This window comes from Salmo salar, chromosome ssa05, assembly GCF_905237065.1.
Source record: "Salmo salar chromosome ssa05, Ssal_v3.1, whole genome shotgun sequence".
NCBI classification, from domain to species: Eukaryota; Metazoa; Chordata; class Actinopteri; order Salmoniformes; family Salmonidae; genus Salmo; species Salmo salar.
Genome location: NC_059446.1, coordinates 50,543,312 through 50,567,088, shown reverse-complemented (window position 1 = coordinate 50,567,088; position 23,777 = coordinate 50,543,312). Strand labels below are relative to the sequence as shown.

The 23,777-nt window shown below is 44.0% G+C and overlaps 1 protein-coding gene across 1 annotated transcript in view; it reads right to left on the bottom strand.

The window, feature by feature from the left end:
• LOC106605060 (R-spondin-2) overlaps window positions 1-23,777 on the bottom strand; it is an 82,705-nt gene that overhangs the window by 26,939 nt on the left and 31,989 nt on the right. The window contains exons 3-5 of the mRNA XM_045718331.1: window positions 15,616-15,804; window positions 3,857-4,000; window positions 3,268-3,456 (exon numbers count right to left, since the gene is read on the bottom strand). Coding sequence (XP_045574287.1) covers window positions 3,268-3,456; window positions 3,857-4,000; window positions 15,616-15,804 — 522 coding nt within the window. The remainder of the gene's footprint in view (window positions 1-3,267; window positions 3,457-3,856; window positions 4,001-15,615; window positions 15,805-23,777) is intronic.

The window sequence follows — 23,777 nt, the reverse complement described above, 5'->3', positions numbered from 1 at the left end:
ACTAGATAATTGATGCCAGTAACACAGGCCCAACAATGCCAGGTTTTAATTCAAGAAGACCATAAAATACTTTGGAAAAGGTCAAGCAAGCAGTGCTAAATTAGGAGGGGGAAATTCCTAAAGAAAAACAGGACAGGGGATAGGAACACATAATCACCCCACTGGGCACACAGTATTTTAATCAATTTTGTTTCCACATTATTTCAATGTTTCCACGTCATTTTCACTGGGCACAGATGTTAATTCAACGTCTATTCCACATTGGTTCCACGCACATGGTCCACCTAGAGTCAAGAAACTTCCCAGTGGGACAGTTTCCAAGCCAGAATGCACTGCCTACCTCAATATTGCTGCAATAGGAGAGACAATCATGGTTTATTTCAAGTATATTTACTCTCTCACCACCTCACTAAACGGTACTCTGATTTAACATGCAATACCAAAAATGGAGGAAAATCCTGGAGAGAAAGGAGGATATTTTCCTGCTTTTGTTGAACAATGTTCTTTTTCATAATTTTTCCGGAAGGCTTGAAGCAAATCTGCCATTCTGTCACTATAACTCCTATATCTCCTTGTTTTGCCTAAGGAAGTATATATACAGTGAGGGAAAAAAGTATTTGATCCCCTGCTTATTTTGTACATTTTCCCCACTGACAAAGAAATGATCAGTCTAGAATTTTAATGGTTGGTTTATTTGAACAGTGAGAGACTGAATAACAACCAAAAAATCCAGAAAAACGCATGTCAAAAATGTTATAAATTGATTTGCATTTTAATGAGGGAAATAAGTATTTGACCCCCTCTCAATCAGAAAGATTTCTGGCTCACAGGTGTCTTTTATACAGGTAACAAGCTAAGATTAGGAGCACTCCCTTTCAGAGTGTGCTCCTAATCTCAGCTCGTTACCTGTATAAAAGACACCTGTCCACAGAAGCAATCAATCAATCAGATTCCAAACTCTCCACCACGGCCAAGACAAAAGAGCTCTCCAAGGATGTCAGGGACATGATTGTAGACCTACACAATGCTGGAATGGGCTCCAAGACCAGCGCCAACCAGCTTGGTGAGAAGGTGACAGCAGTTGGAGCGATTATTCGCAAATGGAAGAAACACAAAAGAACTGTCAATCTTCCTCGGCCTGGGGCTCCATGCAAGATCTCACCTCGTGGAGTTGCAATGATCATGAGAACGGTGAGGAATCAGCCCAGAACTACACAGGAGGATCTTGTCAATGATCTCAAGGCAGCTGGGACCATAGTCACCAAGAAAACAATTGGTAACACACTACGCGGTGAAGGACTGAAATCCTGCAGCGCCCACAAGGTCCCCCTGCTCAAGGAAGCACATATACATGCCCGTCTGAAGTTTGCCAATGAACATCTGAATGATTCAAAGGACAACTGGGTGAAAGTGTTGTGGTCAGATGAGACCAAAATGGAGCTCTTTGGCATCAACTCAACTCGCTGTGTTTGGAGGAGGAGGAATGCTGCCTATGACCCCAAGAACACCATCCCCACCATCAAACATGGAGGTGGAAACATTATGCTTTGGGGGTGTTTTTCTGCTAAGGGGACAGGACAACTTCACCGCATCAAAGGGACGATGGACGGGACCATGTACCGTCAAATCTTGGGTGAGAACCTCCTTCCCTCAGCCAGGGCATTGAAAATGGGTCGTGGATGGGTATTCCAGCATGACAATGACCCAAAACACACGGCCAAGGCAACAAAGGAGTGACTCAAGAAGATGCACATTAAGGTCCTGGAGTGGCCTAGCCAGTCTCCAGACCTTAATCCCATAGAAAATCTGTGGAGGGAGCTGAAGGTTTGAGTTGCCAAACGTCAGCCTCGAAACCTTAATGACTTGGAGAAGATCTGCAAAGAGGAGTGGGACAAAATTCTTCCTGAGATGTGTGCAAACCTGGTGGCCAACTACAAGAAAAGTCTGACCTCTGTGATTGCCAACAAGGGTTTTGCCACCAAGTACTAAGTCATGTTTTGCAGAGGGGTCAAATACTTATTTCCCTCATTAAAATACAAATCATTTTATAACATTTTTGACATGCGTTTTTCTGGATTTTTTGGTTGTTATTCTGTCTCTCACTGTTCAAATAAACCTACCATTAAAATTATAGACTGATCATTTCTTTGTCAGTGGGCAAACGTACAAAATCAGCAGGGGATCAAATACTTTTTTCCCCTCACTGTATCCTAAACCAAAATCCCATTGACTGAGTTAGGGACATATTTGAGTTAGGGACAGCTTTTCTGTCATCACCTCATCAATAAGCATACTTGAACGAGGCCATCACTCTAAATGGTGTGTTTGGATCATCTGTGAAGAACTGAATACTTTCAGGATAAATATTTTCCTAGCTGTATTTACAAAAAAAAAATATTTCCAGATCTGACTTCTCATTTAATGGTCGACGTACATGCTGTGCGTACCGCAAATAACTTTCAAATGGACGGGAGGAAACAGAGAGTGCCATTGAGGAAACCTGCAGTTCATACTTTGAAGAATTCCACTGAAGAGAGGGAGAGAGAGAGAAAAATATACCCAGAAAAACCTGGTGAGCTGGCTTGAATGGGGCGGCCATGGAAAAATACTGATATTTCATGCATGAAAATGCCACTGTGCACCTAAAAACCAAAAGGTTAAAAAAAGACAGAAAGTGGTGGGTTTGTGTTTGAGGGACACGCAGAGTTAATGTGGGCTAGAGCAGCAGACATACCTGGTGGGTCTCTGAGACCAGAAAGGGGAAATGGTTTCTCCCAAGAGGGGGTTCTGGCCCCATACCCTCGATACAAGTCTCTAAAGGACAGGTGTCAAACTCATTCCACGGAGGGTCGAGTGTCTGCAGGTTTTCGCTCCTCCCTTGTACTCGATTGATGAATTAAGGCCACTAATTAGTAAGGAACTCCCCATACCTGGTTGTCTAGATCTTAATTGAAAGGGAAAAAAAGAAAAACCTGCAGACACTAGGCCCTCCATGGAATGAGTTTGACACCCCTGCTCTAAAGTACTATAATCCTTGAGGAGAGGCTAGATTTGCACATGACACACACAGACCAAAAACACCATAAAGATAGAGATGGATGACACAAACGCGCACACACACACACACACACACACACACACACACACACACACACACACACACACACACACACACACACACACACACACACACACACACACACACACACACACACTATCCATCTACCCACCCAAACAGCTGTCTGCCAATACGATGTTACATCTTACCTCTCCTGCAGTGCCTAATGGCCATTTTGCATCTCTTGGACTCGGCGATGGTGGGGCAGGGTATCGTGTCCTTGGGCGGCTTCTTCACGATGTGCCGCATCCGCGTCTCCAGACCCCACTTGAAGCCGCAGGTTTTGTTTCTCCTGGTGCAGGACCCCCACTCGCTCCACTGGCCCACCTCGCAGCCCTCTGTGTGGGGAGAGACATGAGTTATTAAAGGGGTAACACCAGGGATACTTGATGGAGGGTCCAAATCAAGGTTTACAGGTTGTACATAGTGAAAAGACTAGGATGGCCATAACATCTTGGTGTGTGGACCTTTCCATCCTTCTACTGTTTCATTTAAAAACATATACAAGAGGTTAGAAGGTTAAAGACTGTTGGGTAAAGTCAATCAGTTCTAGGAGATCCTGCCTCAATGTGATCCACATTGTCGACTTTCCACATTTCAAACACAGTATGAATTACTCCAAAAAGGCACCCTATTCCCTATATAGTGCACTACTTTGGACCAGAGCCCAGTAATGCACTACATAGGGAATAGGGAGATATTTCAGATGCACATATGTCTTTGCTTTTTCCCTTTTACCTCCACACTCCATGGTGTCCTCCAGGGGCGCAAAGCCCTCGGGGCACTTCTCGGAGCAGCGCCCTTTGTGCAGGTAAAACCCTGCCTTGCACTTCGTGCAGAAGTCTTTACTGAAGCAGGACTCACAGTTATCTATCCTGCACCCTGTGGGAGGAAGAGGAGACGAGATGAGAGGAGATGCTGGGAGAGGAGGGGAAGTGAAGTGAGGAGAGGTCTCGGCAAGGCCTGGGCTAGGCAGCGTTGATAGAAGACTAAAGGGGTTTGGGGAAGGAGATGGAGTTCTTGAAAGGATAACCACCCCCCCTCCAAAAGAAAGCCTCTGTGTTGATGTCCTGTGAATTACATAACTATATATCTCCAGGGCTGTGCTGTACTTCAGCACACTCGGTTTTCAGTGTGAGCGGGGGAAGAGTGTGAACTGTGAAATAACAACAGCAAAGTTAGTGAAACATTACCTCACTGTGACCCCTTTCAACACAGACAGGAAAACATATCACTAGCCTGACATCCAACAGTCTGGAGACAACACAGAGGTCTGGGCCTGGTTCTGATGTCCTAGCCACAAATGGGTTTGAGGGATTCTATTTTGTTTTGGTTTTAAATATATATTTTTAAGCAAGTTAGTGTTACCCATGCCTCCAACTTATGTTTGATATGGTTTATTCTAAGCTTAGTGTTATCAGACATTGCATCATTGATGGGGGTAAGAATGAACTTTTTGTGATTAGGAAGCTGGCATACAGCTGTGATAGAATCCTCGGTTTTGTGTTAGTTAGGGTTGGGGAACAAAAACATTGCGAGCCCCTGCCAAACTAACTAACCAACACTGATGTCTTTGGTGAGAAACACAACGCCACACTTCTCGTCCCACGCCCCACCCTGCCGGGCTGAAACGCAGCCCTGTGCGGCGAATGCGATGTGTCATCAAGCCTTTTACTCTGCAAATAGCACTTTCAGGCAGGGGCCCAAATTACACGAGCTGCACCGACGGGTCGACGCACTGGGCTGCTTGATTAAAAGGAAGCCCTCACCCGAGCTGTCTAATTTATGACACTCCTCAGAATCCCTAAGTGGCCTGATTGGTTGGCTAACCCCAATCTATATTAGAGGAGGCTGGTGGGAGGACCTATAGGAGGATGGGTTAATTGTAACGGCTGGAATGGAATTAATGGAACGTATCAAGCATATCAAACATATAGAAACCACATGTTTGACTCTGTTCCACCAATTCCCTTTCAGCCGTTACAATGAGCCCATCCTCCTACAGCTCCTCCCACCAGCCTCCACTGGCCTATAAGCTAGCCAACTAGCAGCAGTCATCTCAATCACTCGCTTCACTAGGCTTTCGCAGGTATGGTGGTGGCATCTGGTCTTCTCTGTGTCTCCCGGAGAGTCACCATGTGTTCATGTGAGTGTGTGATTGTGTGTTGAAGTAATTATCCACATGTAACAGATACAGAGTACAAGGCCCAAGAGTCTTTTATCTAGGAGCCGTTTGCGGGCCCGGAGAAGGTTCTCACAATCACGCCCCTTAATTACACCATCTCCAGCTAACCATCAGGCCTCCTCTGCTCGCTCTGCATTCCTCCGCAACGACGGAGGTCCCTCCCCTTTTCACTTTGAACCCCTAAGTATGGCCTCTACCCACTCACTCTGTCTCTCACGCTTTTCCAATCCTGACCAGTCTAAACAAACCCGCTGCAAACACACACATAAGTACACACGTACACACATATACACGTCACGTACACACACACAATGGAAACACACAACCATATACACACACATATAATTATACAAACATGTACACACACACACACACACACACACACACACACACACACACACACACACACACACACACACACACACATGCAAACAGACACACACACACACAAACAAACATGTCACATAAACTAACCACACTCAAATCAGAGTTGGTTGGGGACACACCCATCGCCCCTGTCGCCTACCTTCTGAAAAGATGACAAGATGTTCGAATACCAGCATCCACACTGTTCTTGATTCTTTACCTAGATACAGTATCTATTGGCTCTCTGGCTGGTCATTGGCATAATGCTTGATTATCACCCTCATCAAAGTTTAATGAATGATGTTCCTGACGAGATATATATAGGCCTACTGTAGGCTTATATCCAGTGAGGTTCAATGGAGAAATAAAATAAATAAAAAAATGTGTATATACACACACACACACACACACATACACACGTATGTATATGCATGTATGTTTGTACTGCATGTATACATAATATATTTGTCATGTGAAAGCTGTATATAAAAGCACCATGCATGTAGTATGTAAAACATAGTATGTAATATGTAACAAAAAAGCTGTAAAAATAGTTTTTACCTTAGGGACATGAATAAAATCAGCTACAACCTTAATTATATAAATGGTAAAAGCACAGTGCAACCTAGGGCAATATAATGTCATTTAATATACGCTTTTATCCAAAGGAAAAGAGAGAAACTCTCCGGAGGTGACAACCATATGTGACAACCAGCTGGGATTTGCAGAAACGGGATGTTGGGGTAGGAACAGTGTAAATGCAGTGCTACTGGAACGGATGTGCGGATGTGGTATATGGAGGCATACAACAGACACTCTCAGATTCAAGAGGTGGTCTGAGGCAGCCTGTAAGACCTCACTGCGCTCCTGGGTTGTGTTCATTAGGGCACACTGTAGGGCAATTCCACAGTAACAGAGTGATGCTGAGACTCGGCAGCGGAGTTGTACTTTAAAATGTATATCCAACAAAAAACAATGATTGCAAAGTTAAACAGACAATACAACTCTATGCACAAGGACTACTTTTAACAATTTCCACTGAACATTTTACAAAAACACATTTACTTGAAGAACAGTGCTGGTGCAAAGTTTGGTAAAAGAATGACGCCACAAACAGCACAAACAGTCATTCTGTGTGTTTAACCTTGCAATCATTGGTTTTTGTTGGATATACTGTACATTTTAAAGTGAAAAATCTGAGTCTCAGCATAACTATGTTACAGTGGAATTGCCCAACACTGGACAAGTACAAATAGTTTTATTCCGTTTGGTGCCAATTGAAGACAACCTAGATAGAACAAAACAAACTACACATGGAAGGCAGCCAACATTTACAATATAGACATTTCTGCCTTCTCATTATCTCATCCCTGGTCCAACATATCACACACACTTGCTTATCTCTTGTTTGATAAACACACTGGGCCACTAGAGTTACGCAGTGCTGTAGAGATTCTGGCATGGAATGAGTGAAACAGGGGAGGTAAGGCAGAGGCCCACACAAAGGCAGGATGCGCTCGCTCTCTCCTCCCTCTTCTCTACTTTTTTAGCTCTCATCCCTCTCTCCTCTCTTTGTTCCTGCTGAAATTAGATATCGCTGGTGCTCGGTGTCAATACACGTCAGGCCCAAGACAGGGACCCAACAGCCAATAAATCAAAAGAGTAAATTGGAAAGTAGCGCTCCTCTTTACCCGTCAAACACAAGCCTTCCCAGGCCTGTCATCACCTTAGTCTTTCTTTCTTTCGCTCTGAAGAAATAAAAGAAAAAAGAACATCTGGCGCTACTACACTCTCAAGCACCGGCTTGTTGCGCAACCTGCTGTTATTGACAACAAACAGCAGTGGAGACGCTGGTACACCGAAACACACACGACTAGCGAGTGCCACAACGTTAAAGTTCATCTTACAATATAAACTCAGCAAAAAAAAAAGAAACGTCCCCTTTTCAGGTCCTTGTCTTTCAAAGATAATTTGTAAAAATCCAAATAACTTCACAGATCTTCATTGTAAAGGGTTTAAACACGGTTTCCCATGCGTGTTCAATGAATCATAAACAATAAATGAACATGCACCTGTGGAACGGTCGTTAAGACACTAACAGCTTACAGACGGTAGGCAATTAAGGTCACAGTTATGAAAACTTAGGACACTTAAAGAGGCCTTTCTACTGACTCTGAAAAACACCAAAAGAAAGATGCACAGGGTCCCTGCTCATCTGCGTGAACGTGTCTTAGGCATGCTGCAAGGAGGCATGAGGACTGCAGATGTGGCCAGGGCAATAAATTGCAATGTCCGTACTGTGAGACGCCTAAGACAGCGCTACAGGGAGACAGGACGGACAGCCGATCATCCTCACAGTGGCAGACCACGTGCAACAACACCTGCACAGGATCGGTACATCCGAACATCACACCTGCGGGACAGGTACAGGATTGCAACAACAACTGCCCGAGGTACACCAGGAACGCACAATCCCTCCATCAGTGCTCAAACTGTCCGCAATAGGCTGAGAGAGGCTGGACTGAGGGCTTGTAGGCCTGTTGTAAGGCAGGTCCTCACCAGACATCACCGGCAACAATGTCGCCTATGGGCACAAACCCACCGTCACTGGACCAAACAGAACTGGCAAAAGTGCTCTTCACTGATGTGTTTCGGTTTTGTCTCACCAGGGGTGATGGTCGGATTCGCGTTTATCATCGATGGAATAAGCGTTATACCGAGGCCTGCACTCTAGAGCGGGATCGATTTGGAGGTGGAGGGTCCGTCATGATCTTGGGCGGTGTGTCACAGCATCATCGGACTGAGCATGTTGTCACTGCAGGCAATCTCAATGCTGTGCGTTACAGGGAAGACATCCTCCTCCCTCATGTGGTGCCCTTCCTGCAGGCTCATCCTGACATGACCCTCCAGCATGACAAGGCCACCAGCCATACTGCTCGTTCTGGGCGTGATTTTTTGCAAGACAGGAATGTCAGTGTTCTGCCATGGCCAGCCCGGATCTCAATCCCATTGAGCACGTCTGGGACCTGTTGGATCGGAGGGTGAGGGCTAGGGTCATTCCCCCTAGAAATGTCCGGGAACTTGCAGGTGCCTTGGTGGAAGAGTGGGGTAACATCTCACAGCAAGAACTGGCAAATCTGGTGCAGTCCATGAGGAGAAGATGCACTGTAGTACTTAATGAAGCTGGTGGCCACACCAGATGCTGTTATTTTTGATTTTGACCCCCCCTTTGTTCAGGGACACATTATTCCATTTCTGTTAGTCACATGTCTGTGGAACTTGTTCAGTTTATGTCTCAGTTGATGAATATTGTTATGTTCATGCAAATATTTACACATGTTAAGTTTGCCGAAAATAAACGTAGTTGACAGTGAGAGGACATTTCTTTTTTTACTGAGTTTAGATGTCAAAATCAAGCTTATAGTCACATTTATTAGCCAACACTGGTGGTAGCGATTCCTGTCCTACTCCTTATCAGATAAGGTAGAAGATACGTCATTCCTTTACAGATATACGACATATGCATATAGCTCTGACAAGGGAGAGACTCCCAAGATGAAGACCTTCCTCTTAGTCAGTGATCGAGGTCAAAGGTCCTCGGAAGAAGATGTAGGTGGGGGGAGACGCCACGACAGACAGACATCCCTCTGTCAAGATAGGGAACAGAGAGGCTATCTGAGATCAGACAGAGCCATAGTTAGCGCATATATATACACACACACACACGTATGTGTGTGTGTGTATATATGCGCTAACTATATATATATATATATATATATATATATATATATATGGCTGTGGGGTCAGAGTTAGATGGATATGAGGGAAGTTCCCACAGGGTGCTGCATCTGCCCTGTTGCTTGTCTGCCTCTGCGTTGGCCAGGGGCCCAACGGAGAGCCCCAGACAAGGCCCCCAGGGGCGCATGGCCCTCAGATGCATAGGGGCAGGTTATAGCCCTCTTTGGGATTAACCTCTGTGCCACCTCCAACGTCTCGTCTAGGTGCCGTTCTGGGAGACTAATAAGAAATAATGAGGTCATCAGATCTGGCAGGAATCTGATGAAAGGAAGTCTTAATGTTCTTCTTGAGGCTTAAAACACTTTATCTCCTCTTGGCCTTGTTTCTCAGTTTTTAACTCAATATCAAATCATTTCTGGTTAACAATTAAGTACCGTACTGTGATTGTTTTTAATTAAAATGGTCAAAAAGAAAAATAAATAGCTTCTTAGTAAAGTGCAATTTCTCAAGCATGAATTTTGTTAGGACTGTCTGGGAGTGGGGAGGGGAAAACTGAAAACTAGTTGTTATTGGCAGAGAGGTTTGGAACTCTTTCTTATTGTAATATTAGGCCAAAACGCCAACCCACCAACACAGGCAGAAATTTCAGGTTGTTGTAATGGTATGCGTGAAGGGCTGTAGGAAGTCAGGCGCAGGAGAGCAGATAGTTGGTAGCAAAACGGAGCCTTTTATTTGGCGACCCAAAAGCACACGGAACAAACTAACACGAAATACAAATAAGGGTTTAACATAACCCAGCGTAACCAGCCTAACGTGCGCATTCATGAACAGATAAACAATCACTCACAAACAAACATGGGGGAACAGAAGGTTAAATAATGAACAAGTAATTGGGGAATTGAAACAAGGTGTGTAAGAAAAGGACAAAACAAATGGAAAATGAAAAGTGGATCGGCGATGGCTAGAAGGCCAGTCACGTCAACCGCCGAACGCTGCCCGAAACAAGGAGAGGGACCGACTTCGGCGGAAGTCGTGACATTTGTCTTTTCAAAGAGCTCTTAGTGCATTATTATAATTTTCCCAATTTCACAGTATTTTTCCAACAACATAATGTGGAAATATACTGAAAAACACAGCAAATCTAGTTTGACTGCACTGGACCTTTAATACAAGATATTAAAAAACGAGATGTTTCTGCTAAGATAGGAATTCAAAGCCACCGAGTATAGACAGTGGCTGAGCTGAGGGGTTAACATCTTTTAAAGGAAAGTCATGGTTGCACTTGTATGAATGTGACTGTTTCCATTTTTTTGTTTTTTTCAGTTTGTGGTATTCATGTCAACTGCATTTGGAGGTGAATCACGGAGCTTTAAAAGCGTGATCTAATCCTGCGAATCTAGCTGGCAACGACTCTCCCCTCTCTCTCTGCTGTGGTCTGGATCGAAAATCTGCAAATTTGATCAGGGACACTCAAAGCAATTGTTAATTTCTGTGTTCTGTGTGCGATTGGGTTGACATGGGACATATGCCATCACTTGATTTATTTATATGAATATTCATGTTAAAAAAAACTGTAAATCATTTTTCAAAAGATGGAGAATATGTTGTGAACCCAGAGAGGGCCTTTCTTGTAAGCTATGGGGGTTAGGTTGTCAAGCCAATCATCAGTCTAATGAAAAGTCTTCCAGGATGCTAACCAGGCCTGCTGTTGAACAGGCAGGCAGCGGCAGTGTCCATGTCCATGACCAGACAAAAAGAAGCTCTGGCAGTGAAGCGGGGGAAAACAAACCCCATTTTTCCAGCCTTCCTCTCCAAGCGGGTCTGAGGGAAGCAGCTAGCCTAGTACTAGCCTAATAGCGCTTTGACCTACTCTCTTTAACCAGAAGGTTTGGCTGACATTTAACCCTTGGCTTGCTAGCTGCCACCCAGCCATGTCATGTGGATTGATGGATGGCAGGAGTTCATGGCACAGGACAAGGCTGCATGTTGTCCCCTCTGACATTCTCTTTTCTTTCCACGTGGACACGGGCACTGTCTCGCTGCCGGTGTTCCTGTCAGTCAGAATGGGCCAGTGGAGAAGAGACACGACAGGCCTGTCAGTTGGTGTCCATTGTGTTGTCTCGCAGTGTGTCTAAACTGCGGTTTGTAAAAGCTGTGATTAACTGTCCCTTGGTAAGGTGCAAAGGCCAAAAGCAAATGGTATTCTTCTGGTTAAAATGAGCAATAGAAATACACATAGGAAGACAGAGATGCAGAGTAGCCTGTTTCTGCCTGTGCTGCCAACGTAGCTCATGGTATTGTGAGTTAGTTCCTTTACAGAGCTTCATACTTCGGGTACTCAATTGGCCCGGAGAACTACCGTGTGGCTACTGTCCAACTCAGAATCCACCAAACTCCCATGATGCACTTTAAAAATGAACAATGATGTAACCAATCATCCAAAACTGGCATTGAAATAAATATATAAGGGTACAAACCAGAAACAAAATGCAACAATGACATTCCGTAACCAATTTTTAGTACGAGAGAGGCAATAAAATAAAATCAGAAATTGAGTTTTAGAAATCACCTCGGACAAGGGGAGTCTCGAGTGGCCTATATACTGGCACTGGATGAGCTGTGATATTTGAACCACACTTCCAGAATATTGGCCATATCTATGACCTCAGCTTGACAGGGTTTCCATCCTGGCAGGGGAATGCTCGTTGCTGGGGTTTCTGTGAGCATTACAGCATGCTGTGACTGAGGGAGAGCTGTGGCTGAGGGAGAGCTGTGTTTGTGTGTGTGTGTGTGTGTGTGTGTGTGTGTGTGTGTGTGTGTGTGTGTGTGTGTGTGTGTGTGTGTGTGTGCACGAGTGCGTGTGGCTAAGGGACGGCTGTGGCTGTGTGCGATTGTTGAAGGGGGTGCACATAGGGACAGTCTATGCCAGACTTCAAGCCTTGTCCACCAGGATACCCTCCAAAACTCCCCCCCACCGTGTTTAAAACCATTATACAGCCCCTGGGAGGAAGTTTTGCTCGGAGAATTACTCTCATGTTGTCCCTGTCAACACTTTCCCTCCCGTTAAACTCAGCACACTGTTATCCACCATTCACCCCCTCCTCCTTCATATTTTAAACCCATTTGAAAATACATTTGATGCCTGATACAGTCTATGCCATAGCTTGGGAATTAAATAATGATATAAAAGCATGCGTTAAACCTAAAGCATGCAGATAGATGTCCCAGGCAAGTAGACAGATTACTTTGCATTAGCACTGGTGCAACTGCCACAAACTTACACATAGTTTGCCAACTTACACATCCCTTACAGTATATATGTGCACTTACCAGGACAGGGCTGTATATAAACCATATGTGAATCTCTACCTTAGAAATCTCACTGGTGGAGGTGGAGGTTGACATAGAGACAGAAGAGCATAGAGCAGTATTAGTCTGTTGAGCTGATAAGGGCCTCCATGACTGCAGCTGTTATGGAGTTATGGATCATATCAAACTCTTCACCATCAGCTGCTGAAAGGTGTGTGTTTGTGTATGTGTGAGAGAGAGAGAGAGAGAGAGAGAGAGATGTGTAAAACGCGGACGGAATCACGTAAGCCAGACATTAAAACGGAATTCAGCAATATTCAAACATTTATTGAACTTAGTAGGAAATGAACTACATTTATTGGACAAAATGCATCAGTGATTTGTATTTTCCTGCAACTTTCTGAAACGGCACAGGAATGCCCTTGTCTGTGTGGTGTATACACAGAAGAAAAACGTTTAAAAACTGAAACCTTGAAAAACTAAACGGAGAAAACGGAATTTGAGAAAAAACTACACGGAATCAGGCATCTTCCTCCCCTCACATTTCCCAAGCTTTAACTTTCCCCCTCTCTCTTTTAAATTCAGCCACTGGCTGGTTCAGTTGCCTGGTTAGCTTCAGTCACCTAGTCTTACTGCACATTGGCACACAGGTTAAAGTGTGTGGCTACACTCTTTCTTCTCCTAATACCAAGCTGTCAAGTGGCGGCTGAAAGAGAGTGAAGAACTTAGCCATGGGGTTCCAGCCTCATCACGACTGGGCCTGGGAGTGAGTGTGCAAACCTCTCTCTCTCCCGTGTGGCTTTGGTTTTCCTTTACCCAGGCAGTCCACAAAACATTCTTGAATGAGATAAGATCACACAGACAAACTCTGGTGTAATAATAAGCAGCTGCTCCTTAAGTGATTTCAGAGGCTGTTTTGAAAGACCATGATAACAGAGACGTAATGCCACGTTCCAGGCCTCTTAGAGAGCAGGGGCAGGCACTGGCTCTGGGTCTGGGGCACTGGTGGTGGGGAGGAACCCTGGTGTCTTTGAGCTCAGAGGAGAATCCAGCTGCCTTGTCAGCCCACAAATCGTTCCCAGTGACCCGACAATTAGCTTCGTAGAGCCGACCTGATAGAAGGGCCCGTTATGGCCGACAGACCCAAACTGTTTAGTGGAAATTACATAAAAAGTGCAACTTGGAGGAGGAAGGTCAAATGCGAAGTGGGATTACAAAGTTACGACTCAAATTGCGATCACATCAAAGTAGGCCTGACCGCCGAGATTTAATGCTACTTGACAATGGTAAGATTTTTGTTCTGGGAGCAGTTTGTTCTGAAAAGGACTCAGATTAACTTGCCACACGTTGATGCCGCACGTCGGTACCGCTTAAAATCAAACTTCACGCAGGACAGGGAGACGGTGTGGTGAGGGATGGGGAAGAATTACTATCCGCTGAAGAACAAAATGTATTTCTCCTCTGATTTTCCCTGACTTGTGAAGATAGGGTGAAATGACTGCAGGCCCTTCCTTCTCCTCTTTTATTGTGGGGAATGGAGAGATGAGCATGTGTGTGCAGGGGGAGAGGGTGTCTCAGCGAGGGGAAAATCCAATTGATACCAGCGGTTTACGACAAGCCAGGCATTTCAGTCGTCAATCGGCTCAATTTTTTCTGACTGACAAAACCAGCGGACGTATTTGCATGGAGGTTTGGAGAGAGCGAGCGAGTGAGTAAGCAGCAAAATGGTTTCTCCTCCGGTGTCTGCTGCGCGTCTGGATTATTGGGCCTAGAGGTCCTGACACGCTCCTCTGGGGCCTCATTTCAGCATGTCTGTCAGGAGTTTGGCTAACAGAACCCAATGGGTTCAAGTTCTTTCTCAGTTTTCACATGAAACACTCAGCCAACACCACGGGCTCTCTCTAAACCTATAAAGCCTGCCTCTCTCAAGCCAGACTCCATGTTAAAATAAGGTTATGAGATGGGGGCGCAGCCTGGTCCAATAGGAGAGGAGAGGGATACATTTAATTAATTGGATTTTGTAATATTATTATTATTATTATTTATATATTTTTTTGCTGAGAGCCATTGTTGGGTTTTAATTTTTCCCCTTTCAGTTTTTAATATAGAAAACATAATTAAAAAGATCTGTGTCTAAAGTTGTTGTCTGTTTTAGGTGGTCATGGGACCAAAACAATTCTGATATCGAATACAGCTGACTACACATAGAAAACACATTGAACACATGAGCACATAAAGCCCACACAAAATTATATACATTTATACTATTGACATCGATGAATGGAAATATCTAATATGATTTTATCTTTTTTCCATCATCAGGATTGTTCTTTTTTTCCATCATCAGGATTGTTCTTCCTCAGAATGACATCATCCAGCCCTCTGCGAGTGCCTTAACGCTTTAATCTGCACACGGCGGCGTTCTGTTTGTGCAAAGTCTACAAACTATTGGTAAGCGTTACTTCCATAAAACCAAGCACCAAGGTATGCCTCGAACTTGAATAACAGCCCATTTAAGTACGTCTGAATATCCTTCCTAGCCTTCGTTCTGAAGCCCATCCACAACACGCTCTAACAAGCCTCTAAATGTTCACCAAGCGTGACTGTTGGTTGAGAAGCTGGATTAAATCAGACATCTACAGCCTCAGATCCTCAGATCCCACATCCAGGCCTATACTGGTCGCCACTGGAGGAAAGGGCCCTTCTTAATAAAGTCTTGTCTCGGCACTATCATCCACCTGTACTAATGGTTCGGCCGTTCAAAATGTGAAGCGTGTGTGTCTCCCTCTTCCCTGCATAAGGAGCACGTAATGAGACAATAAATCATGTGACGAGAGAAGGAGAGAGGAGATAGAAAAGAGAGAGCAGGGGATGGAGGTCTGAAGGAGGTAGGCCTTACGGGAGCATGTGTTGATCTCAGGAGCTCGAATACCATAGTATCCCGTCGGACATGCGTGGAGACACTCGCCGTACTGCCTCATCCTCTCCCTCCGCAGGAACAGGAAAAGCTTGGGCTGGCAGTTCACGCAGCCATTGTCCTTGGAGCACACCGAGCAGCCCTTGCAGATGGGGTACACTCCATAGCTAGCTGCAGGAGAGAGACGAGAGACAGGAGGCACAAACAGGAAGTGTGATTAGTTTCAACTACATGTAAAGCAATGCAATCAATCAATCAGTCGATCAAATTTCTGATAAAATCTTTTTACATCAGCAGTGGTCACAAAGTGCCTTACAGTAACTCGGTTTAGACCCCAAAAAGCAGGGAGAAGCACAGTGGCAAGGGAAAAAAACCCTAGAACAATGTTTGAGTTTGAGAGTGTGGAATACAGGCACCGTCAGTATGAATGAAAACTGCCTTTGATAGTATATTCCACTGTAACTACTGTAACTAACATGTGGTAGTGCAGCTGAGTTCACTGGGCCTAACAACAACATGTTCCTGTCACGGTGGTAAGACAGAACTGTGGATGGCCTCAGAGCTGAGGACAAAGGTAAACTTGAGGCAACAGACTAAACCAGAGGAAAAAGTCAGCAGTTGAAAAGTCCATCACACAATATAAGCCAAACAATAGTAACGAAGATATTTTCTAATTTGTAGGAAATCCGTCTGATTCAGCAATTTGTCATTCATGCAAACTTTGGATCCCCTCTGCAACTTTGAATAGTGATTGGTTTTGAACGTGAATATTGCATTAATTCTGGTCAGAACTGGCCCTTCTGAGAACTGTATTGACGCTGTGTTGAGACAGCCGATGAAAGCCCCAAACCACATTGACTATGGGCCCGGATCGAGTTGCTGGTGGAGGACAAAGGAGCCAGTAACAGCCAGTCCATTCCACAATAAGCGTCTCTTAATATAAACTCCTTAGCGATCCCGTTTACAAGAAAATGTCCTTGGGCGAACACAATAGCTGCAAACGAGAGACTGCTATCGATCGGAGCCAAGTTTTAAATATCACAGGCAGATATAGGGTAACAGCTCCCACCGAATGGGCAACCTACCACAGTGCTTAATAAAACATCATAGAGGAGAAGTCAACTGTGGGAGACTGAACAGAGCATGTTTCTCCATTGGCCATGAATTCGCATATTACATTTCTCCAACCCGTTTAAAGGCAACAAGAAATTGCTAAGTGGAACTATAACAGCAGTTTGTGATCATGTGAGAAGCAGCAGCAAGGAGATGTCAGTGCTTGACATGGGGTTCACTCTTCCCCACAGTGTTGAAGACTGAAGCAGAGTACTGAGGATTTACAGAGAAGACCCGCCTGGCAGACTACACACGCACACGCACACGCACACACACACACACACACACACACACACACACACACACACACACACACACACACACACACACACACACACACACACACACACACACACACACACACACACACACACACACACACACACACGCACACACACACACACACACACAAAATCTGTGTTGGGGAGTGGCGAGATGGAGAGAGTAGAGACACTGAGATTTAGTGTTAATCAGAGTGTGTCTGTGATTGTCTCCAGGGATTAAGTTCACCCTGACACCTCGTCGATCACGTCCAGATTAGCACCCAATGTACTCCGTGGCCTATTTATCACTGATTGCTCATCTCCATACTGCACGACTACTCACCCAGCAACGAACAGAGACCTCAATACGTCAGACAGATAGCACATTTCAAGATATTTCCGAATTGTGAGAAGATCGGATTCCTTGCAGCCACGTACTGTAACATCCAAATCTAAACAGGCCGTCCACTTTTTCTCCTTTCGCTTCAGGACATTAAAACCCAACCTGCTTCTGTGTACTCTGACGGAGAAATCATATGGGAAGTTGATGTCATTTTCAAAGATAACATAATGATATCCAAAGTAATGATATTCTTGGACAATATACAGCGAGCTCCAAAAGTCTTGGGACAGTGACAATTGTGTTGTTTATTTGACTCTGTACTTTAACACTTTGGATTCGAAATGACACAATGACTATGAGGTTAAAGTGTAGACTGTCAGCTTTAATTTGAAGGTATTTTCATCCATATTAGGTGAACCGTTTAGAAATTACAGCACTTTTTGTACATAGTCCCCCCATTTTAGGGGACCAAAAGTATTGGGATACATTCACTTATTGGTGTATTAAAGTAGTCAAAGGTTTAGTATTTGGTCCCATATTTCTAGCACACAATGCTTACATCAAGCTTCTGACTCCACAAGCTTGTTGGATGCATTTTCTGTTTCTTTTGGTTGTGCTTCAGATTATTTTGTATCCAATAGAAATTAGTGGTAAATAATGTATTGTGTCATTTTGGAGTCCCCTTTATTGTAAATAAGAATATATTATGCTTTTTAAACACTTCTACATTAATGTGGATGCTACCATGATTACGGATAGTCCTGAATGAATCGTGAATAATGATGAGTGAGATACTGTAGTTACAGATGCACAAACATGCTAACCTCTCACCATTACAATAACAGGGAAGGTTAGCATTTTTTTGGGGGGGGTTGGATATTTATTCCTCTGTAACCTTCTCACTCATAATTATTCACAATTCACAATCATGGTAGCATCCACATTCATGTAAAAGCGTTTAGAAACATATTCTATTCTTATTTACGATAAAAGTTACCACAAAATGACACAATGCATTATTTACCATTCATTTATATTGGGCACAAAATAATCTGAAACACAACCAAAACAAACAGCAAATGCATCCAACAAGTTTGTAAAGTCACAAGCTTGATGTAATCATTGCGTGCTAGGAATATGGGACCAAATACTAAACTTTTGACTACTTTAATACATATATAAGTGAATTTGTCTCAATACTTTTGGTCCCCTAAAATGGGGGAACTATGTGCAAAAAGTGCTGTAATTTCTAAACGGTTCACCTGATATGGATTAAAAATACCCTTAAATTAAATCTGACAGTCTGCACTTTGACCTCATAGTCATTGTATAATTTCAAATCCAAAGAGCTGGAGTACAGAGACCAAAAATATATATGTGTCCCTGTTCCAGTACTTTTGTATCGGTGTATCTGGCTTCATGCTGTCAATCTCTCCATAAAGAGAAAATAAACGAGGGTATTTTTCTTTCTCATCGCCTCACACAGCCATACATTAATGTAGAATATACACTCTGGGCATGTTTACATTGACCTGACATTCACTGTAAATTGGCCAAATGTACTCCCCTTTCCCAAACCCCATCCAAACATGATTGCTCACACACAACGTTGAGAGCAGGGGAAACCTGGCTTGGAATGAAGATGAAAATTGTGAGAAGTTAGCGAGTTCATTTCCCACCCATTGGCAGAGAAGGGGTTCTGGGTTCTAACCGTGGCGAATGCGGGGCACTACTATCACAAAGCATGTTCCGAGCTTTCGCCATCTGGGAGGGTTAGTTACTCACTTGATCTGACCCAGCGGTGACTCTGGCTCACCTCTTTATAGTGGTTGATAACTAATATGCCTGCTGCCTTCTATTAGCCGCCATTTAACTGTGCGTTCATTATGCCTGATCACCACAGCCCACTGGTCAATCAATCAGCGAGAACGTTGTCAGCGAATCGCTTCATCACATCTCTGGCTCACACTCCATGCCTTTCCTCTTTGATCCTGTTGAAAAAAAAATGTTGCTCGTTGCTAATCTTGCAACACATGCTGATGAAGGATATTGTTATCTGTTTGGATCCGATGCAGATCCCACATCCTACAGTTAGAAATGGAAAGGAAGGAAACACTCTCCAGGCGAATGAGATTTTTTTTTGGTAACTGTTCTTTGGAGACGTTCTTTGGATCAGGTCGAAGTCTGGAGCGCAATCGAAGCACAACCCACAGGTATGTCAGAAGGGAGGCAATGATTAAGTCTGTTCATCCGTCTGCATGTTTGGAGTGGCCCTGTCTAACTCAACTAAACCTACTGGAACGGTGTCAAACACATTCAAACATCAATATTGCCAGCTGGTTTCAGTCATTTATCAATTCTCAGACACATCGATGTGAACCAAACATTAAACCAGCTCAAAAAAGGAAAACAGTTTTGCCTTCTAAGGACGACAAGGTGTCCAAACGAGTTCTCTCCAATTCCATGCCTACAAAGACCTGGATATTTAGCAGGAACATATGTTCAAGATACAAACCTCTCACAATATTCGTGCAGAAAACCAACAATATCAACACCCCAGGGGTACGAGCAATGCCGTCGGGGGTACACCAAATACAAATGTGATTCACATTTTTTTGTTAATTAAAAACATATTTACATTTGGGTGAGTTTTTTTCTCTCACCTGACTAGCCTCGTTTCACTGTCAGAAATAAAATGAAACCATCTAGTGTTCAGCGAAATAACAACACAATGTCAAATACAGGTACCCTAGTCAAACATAAATAACATCCAATCACATTAACCGTTACTCTCTAGCAGGAATTGCCCTAACGGTTCGAATGTAGCCAAACGTAGCTGCTGCTCATTCCGTTTGCTCGAAAATGGATAAAGGGTTAAAAAAAAGTAAGGCCCGCGTCCATAGAGACACATACCACCTCTACTGGTAGTACTGCTACTACCAGCAGTACTACACCTGCACTTGTCGACGACACAAGTTGTTCTGCTTCCACGAGCACATCCAATGCTCGCATCAGTAATTCTACATTTGTTGTTAGCCCAGCTAGCATGGACACTGACAGTTGTGAATCTGATGCAGCCGAAGAGCTACTGCCCCCTTACCCGGGAAAGCACCGAACAACAGACAGGGACGTTGGACCATCGAAGAGGCACAAAAATGATGAGAACTACAGTACATTGATTTGGGGTTCACTTATATTGGGAGTAGTGCCTTTCCTCAGCCACAGTGTGTTATATGTGCAAAAATACTATCTCACAACTCGATGAAACCTTCACTCTTGCACAGACATTTAGAAACAAAATATACCAATTTGAAAAATAAGCCACAGGAGTTTTTTGAGCGACAATTAAGACGTGTATCAAAGCAACAGATACCATTAATAAGGGCTAGGGGCTAGAACCGTCTTATATGGTGAGCTACCAAGTGACTAGGACAGGCAAGTCCCATACTATTGTGGAGGACTTAATTATTCCTGCTGCCATGGATATGGCTGGGCCAATGCAGGGGGAAAAGGCCCCAGAAAACTATACAGACAATGCCTTCATCAAACAACACTGTTTCACGATGCATCAGTGACATGGCAGGAGATGTTTTGAAACAATTACTGCTTCACATACAAGCCAGTGAATTCTATGCGTTACAGCTGAATGAGTCAACAAACGTGGCGGGCTGGCACAGCTCCTGTAGATGTCTGTTAGGTTTATGGGGGTCAATTAATTAACTTTGTTAAAGCAAGGCCCCTGAACTCTCGTGTATTTTATACACTATGCAATGATATAGGCAGCGACCATGCAACACTTTTACAACATAAAGAAGTGCGCTGGTTATCAAGGGGCAAAGTATTGACACGTTTTCTTTTATTGAGCGACAAGCTTAAAGTTTTCTTTACTGACCATAATTTTCACTTGTCTGACCGCTTGCATGACAACGAGTTTCTCACACGACTGGCCTATCTGTGTGATGTTTTTTCTCGCCTGAATGATCTGAATCTAGGATTACAGGGACTCTCCGCAACTATATTCAATGTGCGGGACAAAATTGAGGCTATGATTAATATGTTGGAGCTTTTCTCTATCTGTATTAACAAGGACAACACACAGGACTTTCCATCGTTGTATGATTTTTTGTGTGCAAATTAACTGAAGCATACGGACAATGTCAATTGTGATATAGCGAAGCACCTGAGTGAGTTGGGTGCGCAATTACGCAGGTACTTTTCCAAAACGGATGACACAAACAACTGGATTCGTTATCCCTCTCATGCCCTGCCTCCAGTCCCCTTGCCAATATCTGAACAAGAGAACCTCATCAAAATTGCAACAAGCGGTTCTGTGAAAATGTTGTTTAATCAGAAGCCACTGCCAGATTTCTGGATTGGACCGCACTCAGAGTATCATGACACTGATGCCCTTTGCAACCACATACCTATGTGAGAGTGGATTCTCGGCCCTCACTAGCATGAAAACTAAATACAGGCACAGACTGTGTGTGGAAAATTATTTAAGACTGAGACTCTCTCCAATACAACCCAACATTGCAGAGTTATGTGCATCCTTTCAAGCACACCCTTCTCATTAACCTGTGGTGAGTTATTCACAATTTTCAATGAACACATTTTTTTTATTTTACCTTTATCTAACTAGGCAAGTCAGTTAAGATCAAATTCTTATTTACAATGACGGCCTAGGAAAAGTGGGTTAACTGCCTTGTTCGGGGGAAGAACGACAGATGTTTACCTTGTCAGCTTGGGGATTTGATCTAGCAACCTTTCAGTTACTGGCCCAATGCTCTAACCACTAGGCTACCTGCCGCCCCAAATAAGGTTTTATATGTAAGATGGTTAAAGAAAGAGCAAAATGAGTGATTATTATTATATTATTACTTGTGCCCTGTTCCTATAAGAGCTCTTTGTCACTTCCCACGAGCCTGGTTGTGACAAAAACTCACTCATTCTTATGTTTAATAAATGTATTGTATAGTGTGTGTGGCAGGCTTACAATGATGGCAAAAAACAACATTTGGGAGTGTGCTGACCCCGGTGCTAGAGGGGGTACGCAGCTGGAGGTTGAATGTTTGAAGGGGTATGGGACTATAAAAGCTTGGGAACCACTGTTCTAGAGGAATATGGCCTCCACCAACACCACCAGTCCAATGCATTGTAGACAGAGACACTGTGCCAGTGGGGAGATCGATTCATGGCGAAGCGATCAGATACAGTGAGGGAAAAAAGTATTTGATCCCCTGCTGATTTTGTACGTTTGCCCACTAACAAAGAAATGATCAGTCTATCATTTTAATGGTAGGTTTATTTGAACAGTGAGAGACAGAATAACAACAACAAAAATCCAGAAAAACGCATGTCAAAAATGTTATAAATTGATTTGCATTTTAATGAGGGAAATAAGTATTTGACCCCTCTGCAAAACATGACTTAGTACTTGGTGGCAAAACCCTTGTTGGCAATCACAGAGGTCAAAAGTTTATTGTAGTTGGCCACCAGGTTTGCACACATCTCAGGAGGGATTTTGTCCCACTCCTCTTTGCAGATCTTCTCCAAGTCATTAAGGTTTCGAGGCTGACGTTTGGCAACTCGAACCTTCAGCTCCCTCCACAGATTTTCTATGGGATTAAGGTCTGGAGGCTAGGCCACACCAGGACCTTAATGTGCTTCTTCTTGAGCCACTCCTTTGTTGCCTTGGCCGTGTGTTTTGGGTCTATGTCATGCTGGAATACCCATCCACGACCCATTTTCAATGCCCTGGCTGAGGGAAGGAGGTTCTCACCCAATATTTGACGGTACATGGCCCCATCCATCGTCCCTTTGATGCGGTGAAGTTGTCCTGTCCCCTTAGCAGAAAAACACCCCCCAAAGCATAATGTTTCCACCTTCATGTTTGACGGTGGGGATGGTATTCTTGGGGTTATAGGCAGCATTCCTCCTCCTCCAAACACGGCGAGTTGAGTTGATGCCAAAGAGCTCCATTTTGGTCTCATCTGACCACAACACTTTCACCCAGTTGTCCTCTGAATCATTCAGATGTTCATTGGAAAACTTCAGACGGGCATGTATATGTGCTTTCTTGAGCAGGGGGACCTTGCGGGCGCTGCAGGATTTCAGTCCTTCACGGCGTAGTGTGTTACAAATTGTTTTCTTGGTGACTATGGTCCCAGCTGCCTTGAGATCATTGACAAGATCCTCCCGTGTAGTTCTGGGCTGATTCCTCACCGTTCTCATGATCATTGCAACTCCACAAGGTGAGATCTTGCATGGAGCCCCAGGCCGAGGGAGATTGACAGTTCTTTTGTGTTTCTTCCATTTGCGAATAATCGCACCAACTGTTGTCACCTTCTCACCAAGCTGCTTGGCGATGGTCTTGTAGCCCATTCCAGCCTTGCGTAGGTCTACAATCTTGTCCCTGACATCCT